Below are 24,548 nucleotides of genomic sequence, written 5' to 3' on the forward strand. Positions count from 1 at the left end.
AGTTGCATGTATGGTGCAAATAGCCTACTCCAGTAACAATAACATTTTAAAGAAAACATAGGTTACTGAATCTGCACAATTTTTGCACAAATACAAGAGATGTTTAAGGTCTCTTTAATTACAATCTGGATTATGCAAGGGTTAAAACAAATATGAATTACAATGTACAATGATAACTTTCTAATGGACAGCATTCTGTACCAGATCCTCTGCCCCGCTGGTGCATACTGTACCTTGGCTAACTTCTCTCCTCTGAAGTTCAGGGTCACAGCTTCTGTATTTCTGGGGTTGTGAACTTCTATGTGAACCTCTTCATTGTCTTCATACTCCCTTATCAGAGCTGCCTTGAGCCTTGCCATTTCATTTTGCTCCCCATGCACCAATATCTGAAAAGAAAAGCAATTTTTAGTAAAAAGAAGGGTCACTCGTGCTTTGGTGTTGGATTTTCATTTTTCAGCGCATCCTGTTTCTGTTGAAGTAGCTCTAAACCTTATCAGTCTCAAATAAGTCTTAAACTTCCCTAGAACTAGAATAAGGCATTAATAAACGTAGCCTGTTTTTGCAGCCTCACGTCTGCACCAGCCATACTGCTTTTTTCAGTAATAAGTTAATGGTTGCTTCAGTGTGAAGCTGTAGTGTCAGATCTGCACTGCGCATGCTCTATCCAGTGGCAACACACTGTCAAGAGCGCATCACAGCTAGAGAGACAAGATATAAGTCATCCCTCTAACACACATACAAAAATCTTCTTCCATAAAGGAAAGAAGATTATTTTGGCTTGGCCAGTACCAGTTCAGTTACAATTCTTAAAACCAATTAGGAATACAGAAAATGTTCAAGTGTTAGTGGTGGAAGGTACTCTTCCAGGGTATTGGTTGGATATGAGAAGACCCGTCTCTTGATCATCATGAACAGAGTCTATTTTCGTGATATTTTCGTGACCCATGGGAGGGAGAGAGAGTGGGACCTCTTTTTTTTTTTTTTTAATTAAAGTATGGTGTTTAATACTGGATATCGTAGGGCCTTTCATTGAAATTGGAAAAGCCCGATACATGTATTGACTACAAGCTCGTAAAGATAAGAATGTACCATGTATTAAACTAATGTCACTTTATGTGGAGCCCCTTTTTTATGTTGTATATTCTTAGTGATGTTGAATTATTTCACTGGCATTGTTGTAACACGGCAAGAGAATGTGATTTTTTTTCTATTTTCATTTTTTTTGTTATATTTGAGTTTTATGCTTAAACATGAAAAAGAAAAACTCACCAACACGAATGTATACTATGATGGGAGAAGTAGCGTTTCAAAAAAAAAAGTTGTCACCCTACTATGTATTATCAGTGTTGGTGTAAATAAAAAAAATAAAAAAATTAAAAAAAAAAAAAGGAGCGCATCACAGCTGACAAAAAGTGTTAGAGCATTATAGCTTTTTATATACTGTAGCACCCTCTGCCTATTTCTGAAAAAAGTGGTGCAGCTGGGAACAACCTGAATTAAATACACAGTAAGTTTGTTTTGAAATAGGCAAATAAATCAAATAAAACACACACAATATGTTAATTGCTTCCTTGTACTGTTGTACCCCTAGGGCATAGATATTGACACATTACAGATAATGTATTACTAAAAAGTCACTTTAAATTGGGTATAGCCTTTTTTTCTTTCAAACATGTTACAGAACTATATATTGTAGATACATATAATCACTGAAGTTTATAGAAAGAAAAAAAAAAACACTTCAGTCTATGCACAAACCAAAAAAAAGAAACGTCTTTAGAAAACAAAATTAATATAGTATCTCAGATATTTTATTTAACGTTTTGCTTTCCAGAGAATTTTAAATATACATTTTTTTGGAAAATTAATATGAAGCACAAAGTAAAAAAACAATTAGTGCAAGTAACAAGACAGATATGTGTGACTGTAATTAGACTAATCCAACTAGAAGGCTCAATAGTAAACATCAAATAATACAGTTTGTGTAGTTCCACACTTACCACATGAGGGGGCTTTAGGGCCCTGATAAACTCACTGGTCTGCTGGTAATCTGTATGTGCGGAGAATGATATGTAATCCACAGACATCTTTAATGGCAGCTTTTGACCAGACATGGTGGTGATCTCTTCAGGCTCTGACATGATATGCTGTGGAATGGAATTAACCATTAGATACAAATAACATGGAATTCCCATGCATTGTGCAGCTGATGAGGATACCTACACCGGTAAAGCGGACTATGGCAAGTTAAAAAAAAAAAAAAAGTAAGAAATCATCAACCCATACATGTGGTAAAGAAAAAATAATTCCTAAATTCTAATAAAGTAATTTTCAAATCGAAATAGGTCTTTAAATCTCTACTTTGTTAACCTGTTAAATATTTCCTTATTTCTGTTTTCTACATTCCAGCATCTAAATAACTTTTAAATTACAAAATATACAAAGCTTAAAGGAACATTGTACTGTAAAATTGAATTATCTCCACTTTAACACGTTCTCAATTAATCATTTTACCTGCTGGAGTGTTTTAAATTATTTACAAATTGCTCCTTTACCTTTATTATAATTTTGACTGTTGAAACCACCACCTATACTGAAAATGTTCATACTGCAGTATTGGCTATAGAAAAGCTATATAACACAATAAGAAACAGCATAAATTAATTTCCAAGTGTGTGTGTGTGTGTGTGTGGGGGGGGGGGGGGGGTGGTACAGTCCAACCTATTTAAAAGTGTGTTCCTGCATTAGTTTTAAATACAATAAAAACATAATTTATGCTTACCTGATAAATTCCTTTCTTCTGTTGTGTGATCAGTCCACGGGTCATCATTACTTCTGGGATATAACTCCTCCCCAACAGGAAATGCAAGAGGATTCACCCAGCAGAGCTGCATATAGCTCCTCCCCTCTACGTCAGTCCCAGTCATTCGACCAAGAATCAACGAGAAAGGAGTAACCAAGGGTGAAGTGGTGACTGGAGTATAATTTAAAAGATATTTACCTGCCTTAAAACAGGGCGGGCCGTGGACTGATCACACAACAGAAGAAAGGAATTTATCAGGTAAGCATAAATTATGTTTTCTTCTGTTATGTGTGATCAGTCCACGGGTCATCATTACTTCTGGGATACCAATACCAAAGCAAAAGTACACGGATGACGGGAGGGATAGGCAGGCTCATTATACAGAAGGAACCACTGCCTGAAGAACCTTTCTCCCAAAAATAGCCTCCGAAGAAGCAAAAGTGTCAAATTTGTAAAATTTGGAAAAAGTATGAAGCGAAGACCAAGTTGCAGCCTTGCAAATCTGTTCAACAGAGGCCTCATTCTTAAAGGCCCAAGTGGAAGCCACAGCTCTAGTGGAGTGAGCTGTAATTCTTTCAGGAGGCTGCTGTCCAGCAGTCTCATAGGCTAAACGTATTATGCTACGAAGCCAAAAAGAGAGAGAGGTAGCAGAAGCTTTTTGACCTCTCCTCTGTCCAGAATAAACGACAAACAGGGAAGAAGTTTGGCGAAAATCTTTAGTTGCCTGCAAGTAGAACTTGAGGGCACGAACTACATCCAGATTGTGTAGAAGACGTTCCTTCTTTGAAGAAGGATTTGGACACAAGGATGGAACAACAATCTCTTGATTGATATTCCTGTTAGTGACTACCTTAGGTAAGAACCCAGGTTTAGTACGCAGAACTACCTTGTCTGAGTGAAAAATCAGATAAGGAGAATCACAATGTAAGGCTGATAACTCAGAGACTCTTCGAGCCGAGGAAATAGCCATTAAAAACAGAACTTTCCAAGATAACAATTTTATATCAATGGAATGAAGGGGTTCAAACGGAACACCCTGTAAAACGTTAAGAACTAAGTTTAAACTCCATGGCGGAGCAACAGCTTTAAACACAGGCTTGATCCTAGCTAAAGCCTGACAAAAGGCCTGGACGTCTGGATTTTCTGACAGACGCCTGTGTAACAAGATGGACAGAGCTGAAATCTGTCCCTTTAATGAACTAGCTGATAGACCCTTTTCTAAACCTTCTTGTAGAAAGGACAATATCCTAGCGATCCTAACCTTACTCCAAGAGTAACCTTTGGATTCGCACCAGTATAGGTATTTACGCCATATTTTATGGTAAATCCTTCTGGTAACAGGCTTCCTAGCCTGTATCAGGGTATCAATAACCGACTCAGAAAAACCACGTTTTGATAAAATCAAGCGTTCAATTTCCAAGCAGTCAGCTTCAGAGAAGTTAGATTTTGATGTTTGAATGGACCCTGTATCAGAAGGTCCTGTCTTAGAGGTAGAGACCAAGGCGGACAGGATGACATGTCCACTAGATCTGCATACCAAGTCCTGCGTGGCCATGCAGGCGCTATTAGAATCACTGATGCTCTCTCCTGTTTGATTTTGGCAATCAATCGAGGAAGCAGCGGGAAGGGTGGGAACACATAAGCCATCCCGAAGTTCCAAGGTGCTGTCAAAGCATCTATCAGAACCGCTCCCGGATCCCTGGATCTGGACCCGTAGAGAGGAAGTTTGGCGTTCTGGCGAGACGCCATGAGATCTATCTCTGGTTTGCCCCAACGTCGAAGTATTTGGGCAAAGACCTCCGGATGAAGTTCCCACTCCCCCGGATGAAAAGTCTGGCGACTCAAGAAATCCGCCTCCCAGTTCTCCACTCCCGGGATGTGGATTGCTGATAGGTGGCAAGAGTGAGACTCTGCCCAGCGAATTATCTTTGATACTTCCATCATTGCTAGGGAGCTTCTTGTCCCTCCCTGATGGTTGATGTAAGCTACAGTCGTGATGTTGTCCGACTGAAACCTGATGAACCCCCGAGTTGTTAATTGGGGCCAAGCCAGAAGGGCATTGAGAACTGCTCTCAATTCCAGGATGTTTATTGGAAGGAGACTCTCCTCCTGATTCCATAGTCCCTGAGCCTTCAGAGAATTCCAGACAGCGCCCCAACCTAGTAGGCTGGCGTCTGTTGTTACAATTGTCCATTCTGGCCTGCTGAATGGCATCCCCCTGGACAGGTGTGGCCGATAAAGCCACCATAGAAGAGAATTTCTGGTCTCTTGATTCAGATTCAGAGTAGGGGACAAATCTGAGTAATCCCCATTCCACTGACTTAGCATGCACAATTGCAGCGGTCTGAGGTGTAGGCGTGCAAAAGGTACTATGTCCATTGCCGCTACCATTAAGCCGATCACCTCCATGCATTGAGCTACTGACGGGTGTTGAATGGAATGAAGGACACGGCATGCATTTTGAAGTTTTGTTAACCTGTCTTCTGTCAGGTAAATCTTCATTTCTACAGAATCTATAAGAGTCCCCAAGAATGGAACTCTTGTGAGAGGAAAAAGAGAACTCTTCTTTTCGTTCACTTTCCATCCATGCGACCTTAGAAATGCCAGAACTAACTCTGTATGAGACTTGGCAGTTTGAAAGCTTGAAGCTTGTATTAGAATGTCGTCTAGGTACGGAGCTACCGAAATCCCTTGCGGTCTTAGTACCGCCAAAAGGGCACCCAGAACCTTTGTGAAGATTCTTGGAGCCGTAGCCAATCCGAATGGAAGAGCTACAAACTGGTAGTGCCTGTCTAAGAAGGCAAACCTTAGATACCGGTGATGATCTTTGTGAATCGGTATGTGAAGGTAAGCATCTTTTAAATCCACTGTGGTCATGTACTGACCCTTTTGGATCATGGGTAAGATTGTCCGAATAGTTTCCATTTTGAACGATGGAACTCTTAGGAATTTGTTTAGAATCTTTAAATCTAAGATTGGCCTGAAAGTTCCCTCTTTTTTGGGAACCACAAACAGGTTTGAGTAGAACCCTTGTCCTTGTTCCGACCGCGGAACCGGATGGATCACTCCCATTAATAACAGATCTTGTACACAGCGTAGAAACGCTTCTTTCTTTATCTGGTTTGTTGACAACCTTGACAGATGAAATCTCCCTCTTGGGGGAGATAATTTGAAGTCTAGAAGGTATCCCTGAGATATGATCTCTAGCGCCCAGGGATCCTGAACATCTCTTGCCCAGGCCTGGGCGAAGAGAGAAAGTCTGCCCCCCACTAGATCCGGTCCCGGATCGGGGGCTCTCGGTTCATGCTGTCTTTGGGGCAGCAGCAGGTTTCCTGGCCTGCTTGCTCTTGTTCCAGGACTGGTTAGGCTTCCAGCCTTGTCTGTAACGAGCAACAGCTCCCTCCTGTTTTGGTGCAGTGGAGGTTGATGCTGCTCCTGTTTTGAAATTCCGAAAGGGACGAAAATTAGACTGTCTAGCCTTAGCTTTGGCTTTGTCTTGAGGTAGGGCGTGGCCCTTACCTCCTGTAATGTCAGCGATAATTTCTTTCAAACCGGGCCCAAATAAAGACTGCCCCTTGAAAGGTATATTAAGTAATTTGGACTTAGAAGTAACATCAGCTGACCAGGATTTTAGCCACAGCGCCCTACGTGCCTGTATGGCGAATCCTGAGTTCTTAGCCGTAAGTTTGGTTAAATGTACTACGGCCTCCGAAATGAATGAATTAGCTAGTTTAAGGACTCTAAGCCTGTCCGTAATGTCGTCTAGCGTAGATGAACTAAGGTTCTCTTCCAGAGACTCAATCCAAAATGCTGCCGCAGCCGTAATCGGCGCGATACATGCAAGGGGTTGCAATATAAAACCTTGTTGAACAAACATTTTCTTAAGGTAACCCTCTAATTTTTTATCCATTGGATCTGAAAAAGCACAGCTATCCTCCACCGGGATAGTGGTACGCTTAGCTAAAGTAGAAACTGCTCCCTCCACCTTAGGGACCGTTTGCCATAAGTCCCGAGTGGTGGTGTCTATTGGAAACATCTTTCTAAATATTGGAGGGGGTGAGAACGGCACACCGGGTCTATCCCACTCCTTAGTAACAATTTCAGTTAGTCTCTTAGGTATAGGAAAAACGTCAGTACTCGCCGGTACCGCAAAGTATTTATCCAACCTACACAGTTTCTCTGGTATTGCAACGGTGTTACAATCATTGAGAGCTGCTAAGACCTCCCCTAGTAATACACGGAGGTTCTCCAATTTAAATTTAAAATTTGAAATATCTGAATCCAGTCTGTTTGGATCAGAACCGTCACCTACAGAATGAAGCTCTCCGTCCTCATGCTCTGCAAGCTGTGACGCAGTATCAGACATGGCCCTAGTATTGTCAGCGCACTCTGTTCTCACCCCAGAGTGATCACGCTTGCCTCTTAGTTCTGGTAATTTAGACAAAACTTCAGTCATAACAGTAGCCATATCTTGTAATGTTATCTGTAATGGCCGCCCAGATGTACTAGGCGCCATAATATCACGCACCTCCCGGGCGGGAGATGCAGGTACTGCCGCGTGAGGCGAGTTAGTCGGCATAACTCTCCCCTCGCTGTTTGGTGAAATTTGTTCAAATTGTACAGATTGACTTTTATTTAAAGTAGCATCAATACAGTTAGTACATAAATTTCTATTGGGCTCCACCTTGGCATTGGAACAAATGACACAGATATCTTCCTCTGAGTCAGACATGTTTAACACACTAGCAATAAACTTGCAACTTGGTTATAATCTTTTTTAGCAAAAACGTACTGTGCCTCAAAGAGGTACTAAACGATTAAATGACAGTTGAAATAATGAACTGAAAAATAGTTATAGCATCAAACTTTAAACAACACAACTTTTAGCAAAGGTTTGTTCCCATTAGAAAAATAACAATAATTAAATTTGACATAAAAATTACAGAGCAACGTTTTTATTCACAGTCAATATAAAATTCTCACAGCTCTGCTGAGAGAATCTACCTCCCTCTAAAGAAGTTTGAAGACCCCTGAGATCTGTCAGAGATGAACCGGATCATGCAGGAAATATAAGAGTAACTGACTGGAATTTTTTGATGCGTAGCAAAGAGCGCCAAAAACGGCCCCTCCCCCTCACACACAGCAGTGAAGAGAAACGAAACTGTCATAATTAACACCAAACAACTGCCAAGTGGAAAATAATGCCCAAATATTTATTCACTCAGTACCTCAGAAATGTAAACGATTCTACATTCCAGCAAAAACGTTTAACATGATAAATACTTATTAAAAAGATTAGTGACTTTTAACAGAGTAGTTCCGGTGAAATACCATCCCCAGAATACTGAAGTGTATACATACATGTCATTATAACGGTATGGCAGGATTTTCTCATCAATTCCATTCAGAAAATAAAAACTGCTACATACCTCAATGCAGATTCATCTGCCCGCTGTCCCCTGATCTGAAGCTTTTACCTCCCTCAGATGGCCGAGAACAGCAATATGATCTTAACTACTCCGGTTAAAATCATAGTAAAAAACTCTGGTAGATTCTTCCTCAAACTCTGCCAGAGAAGTAATAACACGCTCCGGTGCTATTGTAAAATAACAAACTTTTGATTGAAGTCATAAAAACTAAGTATAATCACCATAGTCCTCTCACACATCCTATCTAGTCGTTGGGTGCAAGAGAATGACTGGGACTGACGTAGAGGGGAGGAGCTATATGCAGCTCTGCTGGGTGAATCCTCTTGCATTTCCTGTTGGGGAGGAGTTATATCCCAGAAGTAATGATGACCCGTGGACTGATCACACATAACAGAAGAAATCTTAACAGCTACTTTGCTGTGGGGCAATTGGATGTGGGGGATGAAAGACATACTGGAGTCAAGTGTAACGCCAAGGCAGTGGACTTGAAGGGGAGATAGTGATGTTTTTGACAGAGATAGAAAGGTCAGAAAAGAAGGAGAGAGGAGGAGAGATATCAGCATAGAGGTGAACTTTGAAGCCATAACAGCTGGTAAGTTTACCAAGTGAAGAAGTATACATGGAGAAGAGTAGAGAACCCTAGACAAAGCCTTCAGGTACTCCAACTGACAGTCATTGAAAAGGAGCCAGATTGAGGGGGGTCAAGCAAGGAGTTGGAAGACAGGACATTGGTTAGGCGGTCGTAAGCTAGTTTTTCGAGAAGTATTAATGCTAGTCGAAGCAGTGATATGGGGAGGTAGTTTGAAGAATTAGGGAAAAGGGAAGGTTTTTTGAGGGTGGGAGTGACCAATGCATGATTGATAGAAGATGGGAATGAATTGATAGAAATGGATAAATTGAAGATGTAAGAGCTGGAGTGAGGGTGGAAACAGAGACGATATTAGATGTGAAGAGATAGGGTCGAGCGGGCAGGCAGTGAGGCCTGAGGAAGACAGTAAGGAACAAACTTAATTCTCTGTGACTGGGGGGGGGGGGGGAGATAGAGAGAGTAGCAGTAGCAAAGGGGGTGACTGGGGGTGGAGATGGAAGATTGCAGGCTTGTGTGGGGATGTTGCTTCGGGTAGTATGCATTTTGTTTAAAAAGTAGTCTGCGAGGTCTTGAACAGTCATACGAAGGTGGTGGTGCAGGTGGGTGGAAGATGGAGGAGAGTTGAAAGTAGAGAAGAATCATTTAGGTTGGAGGAAAAAAGAGTAGATATAAGAGAAGTAAGTTTGCTTGGCTAAGTGAAAGGCAGATGTGTATGAACGAAAAAATTAACTTATAGTGGATGAAATCAGATTTAGAGCAAGATTTCCTTCAGACACGCTCAGCAATGCTGGAGCTTTTTTGCAAGTAGCATGTTTACTGAGAGTGCCAGAACTGTAACTGACGGGGTGGGGTTTTGTGCAGTTGGGGAGGAGCAGAGTGTCTAGTGCAGAGGAAAGAGTATTGTTAGAGTGGGCTGTAGCAAGATCAGGGCAGGTTATAGTGGAAGTGTGAGGGAGGAGATGTTGAAAATAATTGGAAAATTGGATAGGATCCACAGTTTGCAGATTTTTTTTAGGTGCAGGGGTGAGATGGAAAAGTGGGTTTAGCTGGTAAATTACGATTATAGGTGAGCAGGTGGTGGTCTGAAATTGGAAAAGTGGCGACAGGTGAAGTCAGATATAGAACAGAGGTAGGAAAATACTAGGTCAATAGAATGTCCATTGCAGTGGGTAGGGTGGATTGTAAGAGACCGAAGGAGGATGTGAGTGAAAGGGGCAGATTGGTTATCAATGGGAATGTTGAAGTCCCCCAGTATTAGAGCAGGTATATTTGGAGAGAAAAAGTGATTAAGACAAGCAGCAAAGTTTTCAAGGAATTGGGAAGTTGGTCCAGGAGGACGGTAGATGATTGCCACTCAGAGAGAGGGGAGAACATCTGAATGCAGTGGACTTCAAAGGAGAAGGAGAGAGATGGGAGCAGAGTATCACATGGTCTTTATATAGATATATGATTGCACCTACTATTTGCTTAAGTAATTAGCACTTTATGTCAGCACATCAAGTTAAATTAACTCACTTTGGCAAGTGTCCCTTCCACACAGTAGCCAGCTATAATAACACCATTCCTCTTGTCTGTGCACCAGCTCTCAAACAGTTCTCTAGAAAGTCCACTCTGCATCATACCAGGGGAAGCCATTACCACACTAGGACCAATGTCATCAAAATGATCCATGCTCTGAAATCATCAAATGAGACACTAAACAACAGAATATTGTAACTTACAAAATGCAATAGAAATAGTCACATTAAGGAGATATCAGTAATCATGAGACAACATGTTTCTATTCAGCTAAGAAACTAAAGCAAATGGGCAGATGTCACAAGATGCAAACACTTTAACCAGTGCTCATATTGTATAATATATCAGTAAACTTTCCTTAAGCTTGATCAGCCTTTATATTACTACACTACAGAGTGCTTAAGCATAATGGGAATATCTGAGGTGCCAAGGTTAGCCATCACTGCAATCTGAATGGATGTTTAATTTTGTCTTTCGTGACCCATTTAACTTTAGTGTACTGTTGTTAAAAACTGCTGGAAATCCTAATTAACATTTACTTCACTTCCACAGATAATGTTTTATATTATATTCTGATTAAATCAAAATCACTGCATAATGTAGTATCAGCTTTATCACTGAAGAGATATATGGTTACCTTCAAGTTGCTGATGTGTTTGAACACAAACGGATTGTTTATATTGATCTGCTTGCGAATTTTGTCATTCATGGCATTCACGTAGGTCTGATACACAGCCATACACTTCTTGGCCAAGGACGAGGCATAGTATATGGGTATGTCATGAAGTTCTGGGTGGTTTTGCCAATATTCATCTGATTAAAGAGTGAAAACATAGCATTCACAATAAATACAGTAAATGAAAAAAACATATGCTTGTCCCACTGTGGTCCTTAAGAAAATCTAAATAAAATAATTTGTGACAAAAGGCCGTAAAAAAGAGAATTATTTGCAGAAAATGTATCTAAACATAAAACATTAAATGGACATTAAACACTAAACAAATGCTAGATAGAATGATGCATTCAAAGAAAAGCTTAGTCTGAGAATATTACATAGATGTATTTTTTAGTTTCATTAGCTGTTTAAATGTTGACAAAATAAATCTAACGTTTTAGTGTCTATAAAACAATGGAAGCTGCCATGTTGTAACTTAGGTTACCTTCTCTGCTGTGGCCCATTAGGGACAGTTCTAAATGGCTGTGCGGAATATTACAATGTTCTGCACCTCCATTTTTAACAGGATGGAACTACATGAAAAGGGGACAAAATAAATAATAAAAGTATATCACAGTTTTTTTTAATATATACGATTTATCATTTTATGTTACGATCTCAAAGTCCCTTTAAGTCAATTAGAATCCTACTAGGTTTAACTTATTTTAGATAGGTGGATTGTGAATGTTTCAAGTACCTATATGTAAAAAAAAGTTATTTTATTAATTTTAGTTTACTACTTAATTGATATGTAATTTTGAACATATTTTAAATAAATGTTTCCCTTGATTCTGAATGCACTTTATCCCAGTCTTTGGAAAGAAAATTAATCTACTCTGATACAATATCCAAAGATTAACAGGATCACCATTTACTGTTGATTTATTGTGGACTTTTCAGATTACCTATTCCTTATAAAAAGGATTAAATATACAAATTTATTTCAATTTCTATAAAAGTATATATAGTCATCAAGAAACAGACTATTATTTTTGTAAGGCTTTACTATGCAACATCATTATATTAGCAGTTTGACAAATGTTTAACTGTTTTAAGGTTACTGTCGTTAAAAATAATTTTAATTGTCATTTTAAAAAACAGTAGAAAGAAATATTGCTTTTACTATTCAAGGACATGTATTTAGAATATTCTATTGCCTCGAAACAATGCAAAACAATCTGTAAGCGAACACATTCCAAGTTGTGACATCCAGGATTCTCTGCATATGGGACACTGTGCTTGAGACTGTATGCCAGTATGTGAGTGTTTCTGTGATACAGTGTGCTACAAACATTCATGCAACTACCACAACCCATTGCATGGGAGATGTCAGCATACCTAATATCAAGAGAAGTTCTTGTGCTCGCCCAAGGGCAAACACCGGAATGAGTCCTCTCCCTCCACGGTTCACGATATCATGCACAGTGTTACAAAAACGAGCTTCCCTCTCTTCCCGTTTCTCGTGTATGTGGGTACCATATGTAGATTCCTAAAAAGGGAAATTTTTGGCAATGCTTAAACCAATTCACTTTAAAGAACAGACCTAATTCTTGCTTTTGAAGAAGAAAGTCAGATACATGCAGCTATAAAATAAATGAGTCCTAATAGTGTTATTGATTTTAGAGCAGTTTTGTTTACATGATTAACACTACAATATATAGAACAGCTTGATTATTTATAGGACTATAGTATCTCAGAAATGTATTAAATCTGGAACACCATTTACAATGATAAGGATATCCGGCTTAATATTTGGTATCTCTGCTGCCATCAGGTGTCTGTCTTCCTGCCTCGAGAAGTCGCCAGTATAAAGAATCTGCAAAACAAACACAAGCAGAGTTATAATAAAAATACTTAATTATTTTACTTTTGCAAATGAGAGAATAAGAGAATGTATGACAAAGGGCTTGACAAACCCAGGAGCCAGGGCTCTTAAAATTCTAGCTCTGGTTCCTAACTCCATGAATGGTTCCGTATATATCCCTATGTAAAATAATTTCCTGGCTCTTCAGGCTAGCTACCAATGTTCAAGTAAATCTGCCAACATCTGTTGTTAATTTTAAAATTGCAAGATGCAAAATGTTATTTTTAGGACACAAAACTATCAAGGCTGAATACAGAATGTCTACTTGTAATGGCAGATACATTGACTTGGGGAATATTTCAGATCATTTAAAACTTTTACAAGGAAAGTAAGAAAGCAATGCAATACCTATTCTATGTAAAGGTAACCTACCTATAATTAAATACAATAAAGAATGTATTGCACCCATGTGTACTCACCTTGACACCAGCTATTTCAATCATGAACATGGCTGCCCCCAAGACATGGCCAGCGTGGTAACACCAGAACTTGATTCCTGCTACCTCTTTCACCTCATGAAAGTTGATGGTCTCTATTTTGTCCATGCTTTCCTCCAGGTCAGTCTCTGTATACAGCATATCATCTGCTGAGATATTACTGGGGAGAACAAAGACCATAACTAGTTAGACTAAAGACCAGAGAACCTGCTGTATACTGGAAATATTGCACAAACATGTCAACTAAACCCCTTGTCTTGTGCAATATCTTCTCTGCCTCAGTTTACTATATTAGATTAAATAATATTTTCAGGTGTCACTCATTCTTTCCTGCCTCATATTTTTACAGCTGGGAACTATTATAAAAAGTAAAAATGTAACCGGCATTAACAATAGAAAGAACTAAAATGAATTTTATTGAAACCCCCCCCCCAAAAAAAAAAACACAAAAAAAAAAACCCTGCATTAATATCCTAAAATACAATTAAATTATTATACAAGAATATTGCATCTCTGACAATGTTATATCACACTGCTACTTTATCTCAAGAAACCTAATCCATAAGATTCAAGTCTCACATTGAATAATCTATGTGACAAATTTGCTATGTTTTTTGCAATTAAGCCTCATACCCAAACTTATTAAACAGCATTTCAGAATAAATGTATTTAGATGTGAACTTGTGTTAAAAAACAGAATTTATGTTTACCTGATAAATTACTTTCTCCAACGGTGTGTCCGGTCCACGGCGTCATCCTTACTTGTGGGATATTCTCTTCCCCAACAGGAAATGGCAAAGAGCCCAGCAAAGCTGGTCACATGATCCCTCCTAGGCTCCGCCTACCCCAGTCATTCGACCGACGTTAAGGAGGAATATTTGCATAGGAGAAACCATATGGTACCGTGGTGACTGTAGTTAAAGAAAATAAATTATCAGACCTGATTAAAAAAACCAGGGCGGGCCGTGGACCGGACACACCGTTGGAGAAAGTAATTTATCAGGTAAACATAAATTCTGTTTTCTCCAACATAGGTGTGTCCGGTCCACGGCGTCATCCTTACTTGTGGGAACCAATACCAAAGCTTTAGGACACGGATGAAGGGAGGGAGCAAATCAGGTCACCTAAATGGAAGGCACCACGGCTTGCAAAACCTTTCTCCCAAAAATAGCCTCAGAAGAAGCAAAAGTATCAAACTTGTAAAATTTGGTAAAAGTGTGCAGTGAAGACCAAGTCGCTGCCCTACATATCTGATCAACAGAAGCCTCGTTCTTGAAGGCCCATGTGGAAGCCACAGCCCTAGTGGAATGAGCTGTGATTCTTTCGGGAGGCTGCCGTCCGGCAGTCTCGTAAGCCAATCTGATGATGCTTTTAATCCAAAAAGAGAGAGAGGTAGAAGTTGCTTTTTGCCCTCTCCTTTTACCGGAATAAACAACAAACAAGGAAGATGTTTGTCTAAAATCCTTTGTAGCATCTAAATAGAATTTTAGAGCGCGAACAACATCCAAATTGTGCAACAAACGTTCCTTCTTTGAAACTGGTTTCGGACACAGAGAAGGTACGATAATCTCCTGGTTAATGTTTTTATTAGAAACAACTTTTGGAAGAAAACCAGGTTTAGTACGTAAAACCACCTTATCTGCATGGAACACCAGATAAGGAGGAGAACACTGCAGAGCAGATAATTCTGAAACTCTTCTAGCAGAAGAAATTGCAACTAAAAACAAAACTTTCCAAGATAATATCTTAATATCAACGGAATGCAAGGGTTCAAACGGAACCCCCTGAAGAACAGAAAGAACTAAATTGAGACTCCAAGGAGGAGTCAAAGGTTTGTAAACAGGCTTAATTCTAACCAGAGCCTGAACAAAGGCTTGAACATCTGGCACAGCGGCCAGCTTTTTGTGAAGTAACACAGACAAGGCAGAAATCTGTCCCTTCAGGGAACTTGCAGATAGTCCTTTGTCCAATCCTTCTTGAAGGAAGGATAGAATCCTAGGAATCTTAACCTTGTCCCAAGGGAATCCTTTAGATTCACACCAACAGATATATTTTTTCCAAATTTTGTGGTAAATCTTTCTAGTTACAGGCTTTCTGGCCTGAACAAGAGTATCGATAACAGAATCTGAGAACCCTCGCTTCGATAAGATCAAGCGTTCAATCTCCAAGCAGTCAGCTGGAGTGAAACCAGATTCGGATGTTCGAACGGACCCTGAACAAGAAGGTCTCGTCTCAAAGGTAGCTTCCAAGGTGGAGCCGATGACATATTCACCAGATCTGCATACCAAGTCCTGCGTGGCCACGCAGGAGCTATCAAGATCACCGACGCCCTCTCCTGATTGATCCTGGCTACCAGCCTGGGGATGAGAGGAAACGGCGGGAACACATAAGCTAGTTTGAAGGTCCAAGGTGCTACTAGTGCATCCACTAGAGCCGCCTTGGGATCCCTGGATCTGGACCCGTAGCAAGGAACTTTGAAGTTCTGACGAGAGGCCATCAGATCCATGTCTGGAATGCCCCACAGCTGAGTGACTTGGGCAAAGATTTCCGGATGGAGTTCCCACTCCCCCGGATGCAATGTCTGACGACTCAGAAAATCCGCTTCCCAATGTTCCACTCCTGGGATGTGGATAGCAGACAGGTGGCAGGAGTGAGACTCCGCCCATAGAATGATTTTGGTCACTTCTTCCATCGCCAGGGAACTCCTTGTTCCCCCCTGATGGTTGATGTACGCAACAGTTGTCATGTTGTCTGATTGAAACCGTATGAACTTGGCCCTCGCTAGCTGAGGCCAAGCCTTGAGAGCATTGAATATCGCTCTCAGTTCCAGAATATTTATCGGTAACAGAGATTCTTCCCGAGACCAAAGACCCTGAGCTTTCAGGGATCCCCAGACCGCGCCCCAGCCCATCAGACTGGCGTCGGTCGTGACAATGACCCACTCTGGTCTGCGGAATGTCATCCCTCGTGACAGGTTGTCCAGGGACAGCCACCAACGGAGTGAGTCTCTGGTCCTCTGATTTACTTGTATCTTCGGAGACAAGTCTGTATAGTCCCCATTCCACTGACTGAGCATGCACAGTTGTAATGGTCTTAGATGAATGCGCGCAAAAGGAACTATGTCCATTGCCGCTACCATCAACCCGATCACTTCCATGCACTGAGCTATGGAAGGAAGAGGAACGGAATGAAGTATCCGACAAGAGTCTAGAAGCTTTGTTTTTCTGGCCTCTGTCAGAAAAATCCTCATTTCTAAGGAGTCTATTATTGTTCCCAAGAAGGGAACCCTTGTTGACGGAGATAGAGAACTCTTTTCCACGTTCACTTTCCATCCGTGAGATCTGAGAAAGGCCAGGACAATGTCCGTGTGAGCCTTTGCTTGAGGAAGGGACGACGCTTGAATTAGAATGTCGTCCAAGTAAGGTACTACAGCAATGCCCCTTGGTCTTAGCACAGCTAGAAGGGACCCTAGTACCTTTGTGAAAATCCTTGGAGCAGTGGCTAATCCGAAAGGAAGCGCCACGAACTGGTAATGTTTGTCCAGGAATGCGAACCTCAGGAACCGATGATGTTCCTTGTGGATAGGAATATGTAGATACGCATCCTTTAAATCCACCGTGGTCATGAATTGACCTTCCTGGATGGAAGGAAGAATAGTTCGAATGGTTTCCATCTTGAACGATGGAACCTTGAGAAACTTGTTTAAGATCTTGAGATCTAAGATTGGTCTGAACGTTCCCTCTTTTTTGGGAACTATGAACAGATTGGAGTAGAACCCTATCCCTTGTTCTCTTAATGGAACAGGATGAATCACTCCCATTTTTAACAGGTCTTCTACACAATGTAAGAATGCCTGTCTTTTTATATGGTCTGAAGACAACTGAGACCTGTGGAACCTCCCCCTTGGGGGAAGTCCCTTGAATTCCAGAAGATAACCTTGGGAGACTATTTCTAGCGCCCAAGGATCCAGAACATCTCTTGCCCAAGCCTGAGCGAAGAGAGAGAGTCTGCCCCCCACCAGATCCGGTCCCGGATCGGGGGCCAACATTTCATGCTGTCTTGGTAGCAGTGGCAGGTTTCTTGGCCTGCTTACCCTTGTTCCAGCCTTGCATTGGTCTCCAAGCTGGCTTGGCTTGAGAAGTATTACCCTCTTGCTTAGAGGACGTAGCACTTTGGGCTGGTCCGTTTCTACGAAAGGGACGAAAATTAGGTTTATTTTTTGCCTTGAAAGGCCGATCCTGAGGAAGGGCGTGGCCCTTACCCCCAGTGATATCAGAGATAATCTCTTTCAAGTCAGGGCCAAACAGCGTTTTCCCCTTGAAAGGAATGTTAAGTAGCTTGTTCTTGGAAGACGCATCAGCCGACCAAGATTTCAACCAAAGCGCTCTGCGCGCCACAATAGCAAACCCAGAATTCTTAGCCGCTAACCTAGCCAATTGCAAAGTGGCGTCTAGGGTGAAAGAATTAGCCAATTTGAGAGCATTGATTCTGTCCATAATCTCCTCATAAGGAGGAGAATCACTATCGACCGCCTTTATCAGCTCATCGAACCAGAAACATGCGGCTGTAGCGACAGGGACAATGCATGAAATTGGTTGTAGAAGGTAACCCTGCTGAACAAACATCTTTTTAAGCAAACCTTCTAATTTTTTATCCATAGGATCTTTGAAAGCACAACTATCCTCTATGGGTATAGTGGTGCGTTTGTTTAAAGTGGAAACCGCTCCCTCGACCTTGGGGACTGTCTGCCATAAGTCCTTTCTGGGGTCGACCATAGGAAACAATTTTTTAAATATGGGGGGAGGGACGAAAGGAATACCGGGCCTTTCCCATTCTTTATTAACAATGTCCGCCACCCGCTTGGGTATAGGAAAAGCTTCCGGGAGCCCCGGCACCTCTAGGAACTTGTCCATTTTACATAGTTTCTCTGGGATGACCAACTTGTCACAATCATCCAGAGTGGATAATACCTCCTTAAGCAGAATGCGGAGATGTTCCAACTTAAATTTAAATGCAATCACATCAGGTTCAGCTTGTTGAGAAATGTTCCCTGAATCAGTAATTTCTCCCTCAGACAAAACCTCCCTGGCCCCATCAGACTGGGTTGGGGGCCCTTCAGAAATATTGTTATCAGCGTCGTCATGCTCTTCAGTATCTAAAACAGAGCAGTCGCGCTTACGCTGATAAGGGTTCATTTTGGCTAAAATGTTTTTGACAGAATTATCCATTACAGCCGTTAATTGTTGCATAGTAAGGAGTATTGGCGCGCTAGATGTACTAGGGGCCTCCTGAGTGGGCAAGACTCGTGTAGACGAAGGAGGGAATGATGCAGTACCATGCTTACTCCCCTCACTTGAGGAATCATCTTGGGCATCATTGTCATTGTCACATAAATCACATTTATTTAAATGAATAGGAATTCTGGCTTCCCCACATTCAGAACACAGTCTATCTGGTAGTTCAGACATGTTAAACAGGCATAAACTTGATAACAAAGTACAAAAAACGTTTTAAAATAAAACCGTTACTGTCACTTTAAATTTTAAACTGAACACACTTTATTACTGCAATTGCGAAAAAACATGAAGGAATTGTTCAAACTTCACCAAATTTTCACCACAGTGTCTTAAAGCCTTAAAAGTATTGCACACCAAATTTGGAAGCTTTAACCCTTAAAATAACGGAACCGGAGCCGTTTTGAACTTTAACCCCTTTACAGTCCCTGGTATCTGCTTTGCTGAGACCCAACCAAGCCCCAAGGGGAATACGATACCAAATGACGCCTTCAGAAAGTCTTTTCTAAGTATCAGAGCTCCTCTCACATGCGACTGCATGCCATGCCTTCAAAAACAAGTGCGCAACACCGGCGCGAAAATGAGGCTCTGCCTATGCTTTGGGAAAGCCCCTAAAGAATAAGGTGTCTAAAACAGTGCCTGCCGATATTATTATATCAAAATACCCAGATAAAATGATTCCTCAAGGCTAAATATGTGTTAATAATGAATCGATTTAGCCCAGAAAAAGTCCACAGTCTTAATAAGCCCTTTTTGAAGCCCTTATTTACGATCGTAATAAACATGGCTTACCGGATCCCATAGGGAAAATGACAGCTTCCAGCATTACATCGTCTTGTTAGAATGTGTCATACCTCAAGCAGCAAAAGTCTGCACACTGTTCCCCCAACTGAAGTTAATTGCTCTCAACAGTCCTGTGTGGAACAGCCATGGATTTTAGTGACGGTTGCTAAAATCATTTTCCTCATACAAACAGAAATCTTCATCTCTTTTCTGTTTCTGAGTAAATAGTACATACCAGCACTATTTTAAAATAACAAACTCTTGATTGAATAATAAAAACTACAGTTAAACACTAAAAAACTCTAAGCCATCTCCGTGGAGATGTTGCCTGTACAACGGCAAAGAGAATGACTGGGGTAGGCGGAGCCTAGGAGGGATCATGTGACCAGCTTTGCTGGGCTCTTTGCCATTTCCTGTTGGGGAAGAGAATATCCCACAAGTAAGGATGACGCCGTGGACCGGACACACCTATGTTGGAGAAACTATATTTAAAGCCATATTGTTAAACTATGATTTATGCAAAGAGATGCAGGGAACTTGGAAGTCTAGTCCCTTTTGACAATGACAATATGTTCTTGAGCAGCTTTAAATGGAAGAAGCTGTGGAACTTACCAAATTAATTCACTGACTTTAAAGGGACAGTCTAGGCCAAAATAAACTTTCATGATTCAGATAGAGCATGCAATTTTAAACAATTTTCCAATTTACTTTTAACACCAATTTTGATTTGTTCTCTTGGTATTCTTAGTTGAAAGCTTAACCTAGGAGGTTCATATGCTAATTTCTTAGACCTTGAAGCCCACCTCTTTTCAGATTGCATTTTAACAGTTTCTTTCATGTAATTAGCAAGAGTCCATGAGCTAGTGACGTATGGGATATACATTCCTACCAGGAGGGGCAAAGTTTCCCAAACCTTAAAATGCCTATAAATACACCCCTCACCACACCCACAATTCAGTTTTTACAAACTTTGCCTCCGATGGAGGTGGTGAAGTAAGTTTGTGCTAGATTCTACGTTGATATGCGCTCCGCAGCAAGTTGGAGCCCGGTTTTCCTCTCAGCGTGCAGTGAATGTCAGAGGGATGTGAGGAGAGTATTGCCTATTTGAATGCAGTGATCTCCTTCTACGGGGTCTATTTCATAGGTTCTCTGTTATCGGTCGTAGAGATTCATCTCTTACCTCCCTTTTCAGATCGACGATATACTCTTATATATACCATTACCTCTGCTGATTCTCGTTTCAGTACTGGTTTGGCTTTCTACAAACATGTAGATGAGTGTCCTGGGGTAAGTAAATTTTATTTTCTTTGACACTCTAAGCTATGGTTGGGCACTTTGTTTATAAAAGTTCTAAATATATGTATTCAAACATTTATTTGCCTTGACTCAGAATGTTCAACTTTCCTTATTTTTCAGATAGTCAGTTTCATATTTGGGATAATGCATTTGACTTAATCATTTTTTCTTACCTTCAAAAATTTGACTCTTTTTCCTGTGGGCTGTTAGGCTCGCGGGGGCTGAAAATGTTTCATTTTATTGCGTCATTCTTGGCGCGGACTTTTTTGGCGCAAAAATTCTTTTCCATTTCCGGCGTCATACGTGTCGCCGGAAGTTGCGTCATTTTTTGACGTTATTTTGCGCCAAAAATGTCGGCGTTCCGGATGTGGCGTCATTTTTGGCGCCAAAAGCATTTAGGCGCCAAATAATGTGGGCGTCTTATTTGGCGCTAAAAAATAAGGGCGTCGCTTTTGTCTCCACATTATTTAAGTCTTATTTTTTCATTGCTTCTGGTTGCTAGAAGCTTGTTCTTTGGCATTTTTTTCCCATTCCTGAAACTGTCATTTAAGGAATTTGATCAATTTTGCTTTATATGTTGTTTTTTCTCTTACATATTGCAAGATGTCTCACGTTGCATCTGAGTCAGAAGATACTACAGGAAAATCGCTGTCTAGTGCTGGAGCTATCAAGCTAAGTGTATCTGCTATAATTTTTTGTATCTGTTTCTCCAGCTGTTGTTTGTATTGCATGTCATGACAAACTTATTAATGCAGATAAAATTTCCTTTAGTACTGTTACATTACCTGTTGCTGTTCCGTCAACATCTAATTTTCAGAGTGTTCCTGATAAACATAAGAGATTTTATTTTTTAAATCCATTAAGAAGGCTATGTCTGTTATTTCTCCTTCTAGTTTACATAAAAGTCTTTTAAAACTTCGCTTTTTTCAGATGAATTTTTAAATGAACATCATCATTCTGATACTGATAATGGTTCTTCTGGTTCAGAGGTTTCTGTCTCAGAGGTTGATGCTGATAAATCTTTGTATTTGTTCAAGATGGAATTTATTCGTTCTTTATTTAAAGAAGTATTAATTGCATTAGAAATAGAGGATTCTGGTCCTCTTGATACTAAATCTAAACGTTTAATTAAGGTTTTTAAATCTCCTGTAGTTATTCCAGAAGTGTTTAATCTCCCTGATGCTATTTCTGAAGTAATTTCCAGGGAATGGAATAATTTGGGTAATTCTTTTACTCCTTCTAAACGTTTAAGCAATTATATCCTATGCCATCTGACAGATTAGAGGTTTTTTGGGACAAAATCCCTAAGGTTATGGGGCTGTCTCTACTCCTGCTAAATGTGCTACTATTCCTACGGTAGATAGTAATTCATTTTTAGGATCCTTTAGATAGGAAAATTGAATCTTTTCTAAGAAAAGCTTACTTATGTTCAGGTAATCTTCTTAGACCTGCTATATTTTTAGCGGATGTTGCTGCAGCTTCAACTTTTTGGTTAGAAGCTTTAGCGCAACAAGTAACAGATCATAATTTTATAGCATTATTATTATTCTATAACATGCTAATAATTTTATTGGTGATACCATCTTTTGATATCATTAGAGTTGATGTCAGGTATATGTCTCTAGCTATTTTAGCTAGAAAAAGCTTTATGGATTAAACTTGGAATGCTGATATGTCTTCTAAGTCAACTTTGCTTTCCTTTTCTTTCCAGGGTAATAAATTATTATTTCAACTGTTTCTGGAAGGAAGGGAACTTTTTTACCAAAGGATAAAAAATCTAAGGTAAATTTAGGTCTAATAATCATTTTTCGTTCCTTTCCTCACAATAAGGAACAAAAGCCTGATCCTTCATCCTCGGGAGCGGTATCAGTTTGGAAACTATTTCCAGTTTGGAATATATCCAAGCCTTATAGAAAACCTATAGCCAGCTCCTAAGTACCCATGAAGGTGCGGACCTTATTCCAGCTCAGCTGGTATAGGGCAGATTACGTTTTCTTCAAAGAAATTTTGATCAATTCCGTTCTCAATTTCTGGTTTTAGAACATTGTTTCAGAAAGGTACAGCATTGGCTTCAGTTAAGGCCTCCTGCTAAGAGATTTTTTTCTTTCCCGTGTCCCAGTTAACACAGCAAAGGCTCAGCATTTCTGAAATGTGTTTCAGATCTAGAGTTGGCTGGAGTAATTATGCCAGTTCCAGTTCTGGAACAGGGGCTGGGGTTTTATTTTATCTCTTCATTGTACCAAAGAAGGTCAATTCCTTCAGACCAGTTCCGGATCTATCAATATTGAATCGTTATGTAAGGATACCAACATTCAGTTTCTGTAGGACTGTCCTGCCTTTTGTTTAGCAAGGGCATTATATGTCTACAATAGATTTACAGGATGTGTATCTGCATATTCCGATTCATCCAGATCACTTTTAGTGTCTGAGATTCTCTTTTTAGACAAGCATTACCAGTTTTGTGGCTCTACCGTTTGGCCTAGCCTCAGTTCCAAGAATTTTTTTCAAAGATTCTCGGTGCCCTTCTTTCTGTAATCAGAGAACAGGGTTTTGGTATTTCCTTATTGGACGATATCTGGGTACTTGCTCAGTCTTCTCATTTTCGAAGAATCTCATATGAATCGACTTGTGTTGTTTCTTCAAGTTCATGGTTGGAGGATCAATTTACCAATCAGTTCATTGATTCCTCAGACAAGGGTAACCTTTTTAGGTTTCTAGAATAGATTCAGTGTCTATGACTCTGTCCTTGTCAGACAAGAGAAGTTTAACATTGATTTCAGCTTGTCAAAACCTTCAGTCACAATCATTCCCTTTGGTAGCCTTATGCATGGAAATTTTAGGTCTTAGGACTGCCGCATCAGATGCGATCTCCTTTGCTCGTTTTCACATGCGACCTCTTCAGCTCTGTATGCTGAACCAATGGTGCAGGGATTACTCAAAGATATCTCACTTAATATCTTTAAACCGATTATACGACACTCTCTGACATGGTGGACAGTTCACCATCGTTTAGTTCAGGGGGCTTCTTTGTTCTTCCGACCTGGACTATAATCTCAACAGATGCAAGTCTTACAGGTTGGGGAGCTGTGTGGGGGTATCTGACGGCACAAGGGGTTTGGGAATCTCAGGAGGTGAGATTTCTGATCAATATTTTGGAACTCCGTGCAATTTCAGAGCTCTTCAGTCTTGGCCTCTTCTGAAGAGAGAGTTGTTCATTTGTTTTCAGATAGACAATGTCACAACTGTGGCATACATCAATCATCAAGGAGGGACTCACAGTCCTCTGGCTATGAAAGAAGTATCTCGAATTTTGGTTTGGGCGGAATCCAGCTCCTGTCTAATCTCTGCGGTTCATATCCCAGGTATGGACAATTGGAAAGCGGATTATCTCAGTCGCCAAACGTTGCACCTGGGCGAATGGTCTTCACCCAGAGGTATTTCCTCAGATTGTTCAAATGTGGGAACTCCCAGAAATAGATCTGATGGCTTCTCATGTAAACAAGAAACTTCCCTGGTATCTGTCTGGATCCAGGGATCCTCGGGCGGCGGCAGTGGATGCATTATCTCTTCCTTAAAAGTGTCATCCTGCCTATATCTTTCCGCCTCTAGTTCTTCTTCCAAGAGTATTCTCCAATATTCTAAGGAATGCTCGTTTGTCCTGCTGGTAGCTCCAGCATGGCCTCACAGGTTTTGGTATGCGGATCTTGTTCGGATGGCCTCTTGCCAGCTGTGGACTCTTCCGTTAAGACCAGTCTTTCTGTCTCAAGGTTCTTTTTTCCATCAGGATCTCAAAACCTTAATTTTAAGGTGTGGAGTTTGA

The 24,548-nt window shown here is 40.6% G+C and overlaps 1 protein-coding gene across 1 annotated transcript in view; it reads right to left on the reverse strand.

Annotated features, from left to right (window-relative positions):
- Positions 1-24,548, reverse strand: part of CPSF3 (cleavage and polyadenylation specific factor 3) — a 99,638-nt gene that overhangs the window by 34,978 nt on the left and 40,112 nt on the right. The window contains exons 5-11 of the mRNA XM_053709703.1: positions 13,338-13,515; positions 12,781-12,870; positions 12,393-12,543; positions 10,977-11,152; positions 10,337-10,495; positions 2,001-2,147; positions 234-386 (exon numbers count right to left, since the gene is read on the reverse strand). Coding sequence (XP_053565678.1) covers positions 234-386; positions 2,001-2,147; positions 10,337-10,495; positions 10,977-11,152; positions 12,393-12,543; positions 12,781-12,870; positions 13,338-13,515 — 1,054 coding nt within the window. The remainder of the gene's footprint in view (positions 1-233; positions 387-2,000; positions 2,148-10,336; positions 10,496-10,976; positions 11,153-12,392; positions 12,544-12,780; positions 12,871-13,337; positions 13,516-24,548) is intronic.

The sequence above is a fragment of the Bombina bombina genome, chromosome 4 (genome assembly GCF_027579735.1).
Source record: "Bombina bombina isolate aBomBom1 chromosome 4, aBomBom1.pri, whole genome shotgun sequence".
NCBI classification, from domain to species: Eukaryota; Metazoa; Chordata; class Amphibia; order Anura; family Bombinatoridae; genus Bombina; species Bombina bombina.